The sequence below is a fragment of the Helobdella robusta genome (genome assembly GCF_000326865.2).
Source record: "Helobdella robusta unplaced genomic scaffold HELROscaffold_11, whole genome shotgun sequence".
Classification (NCBI taxonomy): Eukaryota; Metazoa; Annelida; class Clitellata; order Rhynchobdellida; family Glossiphoniidae; genus Helobdella; species Helobdella robusta.
Window position 1 is genome coordinate 641,459 of NW_008703617.1, and position 4,331 is coordinate 645,789.

The 4,331-nt window shown below is 32.9% G+C and overlaps 2 protein-coding genes across 2 annotated transcripts in view; one reads left to right on the forward strand and one right to left on the reverse strand.

Annotated features, from left to right (window-relative positions):
• The window catches only part of HELRODRAFT_167117 (hypothetical protein), a gene marked incomplete at both ends in the record, with an annotated part of 2,774 nt that extends 2,076 nt beyond the window's left edge, over window positions 1-698 (forward strand). Inside the window, one exon of the mRNA XM_009012632.1 lies at window positions 596-698. Within this exon, the coding sequence (XP_009010880.1) occupies window positions 596-698 (103 nt within the window). The remainder of the gene's footprint in view (window positions 1-595) is intronic.
• A 446-nt stretch (window positions 699-1,144) lies between these two features.
• HELRODRAFT_167118 (hypothetical protein) lies at window positions 1,145-2,103 on the reverse strand (the record flags this gene model as incomplete). The annotated part of the gene is made up of 2 exons (XM_009012633.1): window positions 1,145-1,194; window positions 1,662-2,103. The coding sequence occupies 2 exons, from the start codon at window positions 2,101-2,103 to the stop codon at window positions 1,145-1,147; spliced, it is 492 nt and encodes a 163-aa protein (XP_009010881.1).
• Window positions 2,104-4,331: the final 2,228 nt, after the last annotated feature.

Sequence of the window (4,331 nt, forward strand, 5' to 3'; positions counted from 1 at the left end):
TTCTATCGATCTCCAAACATTGTTTATATTTTTAATATAGTTTTCCAAAAATTTGAAAAAACTTTCCATCAATAAAATATATTTGTTAGTTCATTAGTTTGTGTGTTTTTTTGTTTGTTTGTTTGTTTGTTTGTTTGTATGTTTGTTTGTTTGCTTGATTGTTTGTTTGTATGTTTGCTTGTTTGTTTGTATGTCTGTGTGTATGCATGGGTGTATGTGATGTAGACACGTATCGACTCGCTTTTTTTTCTGTTCAGGTAGACAATTTTGAATGAGAATACCTATGTTAAGACTGCTTGTGGTTTGTTGTTGTTTAATGTTGTTGTTGTTGTTTTATTGTTGTTGTTGTTGTTGCTATATTGTGGTTGTTGTTGCTATATTGTTGTTGTTGTTTTCTCCGCGTTTCATATATATTTATATATGAATACTCGCATGACAAGCAACTAATTAGCCAACCAGCCAACCAGCCAACCAACCAACCAACCAACCAACCAACCAACCAACCAACCAACCAACCAACCAACCAACTGACCTATGCAGACATACATGAAGGCTACACCAAGCGCTTCAATTCTCTCTCCCGTGTTATGTGCAGTCATCTGTGGGCCACCATTCAAACTAGCCCCCGCAAAATCCTCCCTATGGCCATACTTTTTGTGGACCCCTTTAAGCCACCGATAAGCGAATGGAGACACTGACATATCGTCTTCTAGTATTAAGGCAATTTCGTAAGGTTGCTTTGTGCTAGATTTTTAAAGGGAAATTTGTTTGAGAAGTAGTTATTTATCATTTTTTATTGTTTTTGTTTTTAAAATAAATATAAAAAAATCGAACTTGTTTTTATTATTTTTGCGGTAGTTCGGGCGCCAGGTGTCAATCCATTGGCCGTAGATGCCAGCGTGCACACCTTGTATGTGCACTCTGGTCGGGCCTGAGTGAGTGAGTGAGTGAGTGAGTGAGTGAGTGAGTGAGTGAGTGAGTGAGTGGAGAAATCAGTGAAGAAATGAATAAAAGAGAGATGAATGAGTGAAGAATGAATGAACACACATACGCACGCACGCAAGCACACACACGCGCACGCACAAACACACAGGCAAAGGAGCATGGAATTAATTTCAAAAGCAAGAACAATAAATCGAAAGTTTCACAGCATGCAGATGCATGGAGCTTGTTTGTCAGTGTGTGTGAGCCTGTCTGTGTGTGTGTTTGTGTGTGTGTGTGTGTGCGTGCGTTTTACCTGCTCTTAAAATATGTGGAAATATGTAAAAAGCGAGTGAATGAATGAATGAATAAATGAATGAACGAACGAACGAACGAACGAATTAATGAATGAATAAACGCTAGTAACAAAAAATTAGTAATAGTAGTAGAAAGCAGGAGCTTGACAAGTAGTAATAGTAATATATAATGATAATTATCAAGAGTTACATTCTTCTGAGTTATTATTTAAGTATTTCTTAAGTATATCAACCAGCCAATCAACCAACCAACCAACCATTCAACAAACCAACCAATCAACCAACAGCCAATCAAAAAACCAACCAACTAGCCAGCTAACCAACCAGTTAACCAACCAATCAATCACTCGATCACCTACTTGCCTTTCTTCCAAGCAAAAGTAGCTGCCACTTCCAATGTATCCCTATCAATCCGCCCGTCACCCCTCCTATCGATCCAGATCTCCATGGCCGCCCGATCCCCGTCAAGAAGAAGGTCATCCAGTGACCTTAACAAAACCTTCAACGACCTTGACCTCGAGAATGACATGACTATGACCCGAAGGTCGATGACGTCATCAACAATATCACAGGCATTGTTGTCGTCATCACCAGCGTTTAAATTATTCCAATACGAACACGGAATTCCGTAGCGGCACATTTTGGGATTTTCCCGAAGGATTTTACTTAGAAATGGCTCAGGAATAAGTTCTTCCAAGTAGGCAAAATGGTATGTTGGGTATGATCTGGCTGCTTTTAATTGGATGTGGTTGAAGAGTTGGTTGGTTAGGAGAAGGATGATGATGATGAGGATGATCAGAGGTTTCCATTTTTGGATGGTTTTGTAGGGGAGAACTTTTAGCTGATAGAATGTACAGTGAATCATTTTTTTTGTTCGAGATATTTAGCGTTTTTGGTTCATTGTGTAATCCCTTTCCGCTTATTCTTCAATGTTTCGTTTTTTTTCAAATTTTTGAATTATATGCCAGTTATTGACTGTTGTGGTAGTAGTTGTAGTAGTAGTAGTAGTTGTTGTAATAGTAGTAGTAGTAGTAGCGATAGTAGCTGTACTACAACTAGTGGTCCATTACGATATTGATGACAATCCCAACAAAACTTAATTAATGCCAAAATTAAAAAAACAAATAAGTGATAAAAATAAACACAAAAACAGTAATAATAATATAATTATAGTAACAATTATTATTATTTTTGCTAGTAATAGTAGTAGTAATATTATTATTATTATTGTTATTATTTAATGTTAACCTTTAACTTAAACAAAATAGCAGTAACATTTATGCTTCTTAAAAAGCTTCTAGATTCATACATGCATAAAATAATATACTCATATGTATATATAAATAAATACATATATATATATATATGTATACATATATATATATATATTTATATATATATACATATATACATATATATATATATATATATATATATATAATTATTTATTTATTTGCATAATTACTTGATACGTTTTAAAGTACCGGATTTTAAGTTAGGTAGTTTAGATAATGATGAAGACGACGACGACGATGATGATGATGATGATGCTGAAGGGGTATGATGATAAAGATGTCACAGTATTTTTGATGATGATGACGACGACGATGATGATGAAAAAAATGTTGGTGATGATAATGATAAACCTACAGAGGTTCGTCTCTAGTCCGCTGTTTGTTTAGTTTATAAACAAAATTTGTTTTGCGTTCTGACTATATATACATATATATACAATATGTATATATATATACATATATATTTATATATACAATATGTATATATATATATACTTATATATAATATATACAGTATGTATATATATATATACAGTATGTATTTATATATATACATATATATATATGACCATGTTATATGCGGTATTGTATAAATTCAACCAAATTGTTGGCATTAATCAATTTAAAGTTTGTCCTTTCAATTTTCCTTACTAGAATTTTCTGGGAATTGTTTAGTTTGTTGAAAATAGAGCTATCCAAGTTCATCATGAAAATTCAATGAAACTGTTGTTATCCGAATTCATCATTCCGACGAGGCTTTATTTCGATTTTTCATAAATCATCTTCAATTCAAGTTTGGTTAATACAGTTTCTTTAAACGAAGCAAAGTTCTTCAGCAAAGTTTATTAGCTTGGGTCGTATTTTTCATGTTAGTTGTTGTCATTCCTATGTTCTTCGTTGTTATTGAAGTTAGTTCTAAGGTTCTTTGCTGTATTCTTATTTGGGGTTTATTGATATCTATTAAGACAGCTTCTGCAATTTTTAAATATAATAATTCTTAATAGGATAGAGTGTAGAATCAGGAAGACCATAGTAGAGCGAGTTACAACAATTAATCCTAGATAAGACTAACGAAAGTAACAAGAAGGAGAAGAGTAGGATTGTCAAGAAAAGGCAAAAGTTTTTTATCCTTACGCTGATAAAACTAAGAACTTCTAGCAAGACTATTAAATATGACATGTACCTTTTTAAAAATAAATTGAAAAAATATTTAATTACAAAAAGTTCCGTCCTTAAAGCATAATAATCGACTAAAATTTAATTCCATCAACATCAAAACTGTTTTTTTCATCAACAATTCTAATTCTAACCTATTAACAATTTTCGTCATTTCATCAGAACATTAAAAAACAATTTTGAGTTACTAGCTGGCCTTTTGCAGGAAAGTAACTAAGAATTTTTTTTTTCTTATATTTTGTTATTCTATAAATTTATATTATTATCTACAGATGTCGGTAAGTTACATTAAAATTCAGCACAACCTACTAAGGAGTGTTCACACACACACACACACACACACACACACACACACACACACACACACACACACACACACACACACGCACACACACACATACCAACATCCAAACGATTAAACAAACAAGCTTACATCGAAGCAAACCAACAAACATATGTACACAGACAAAATTTTTTAACATTTATAAATGCAAACGTTTATAAATTTAATCAATGTAATGTTCAATAATATTATAATTTTCGTCATCATTATCTTCATCATTCTTCTTCATCGTCATCGTCGTCGTCGTCATCACGGCAAGCTATTATTACGTCACAATCC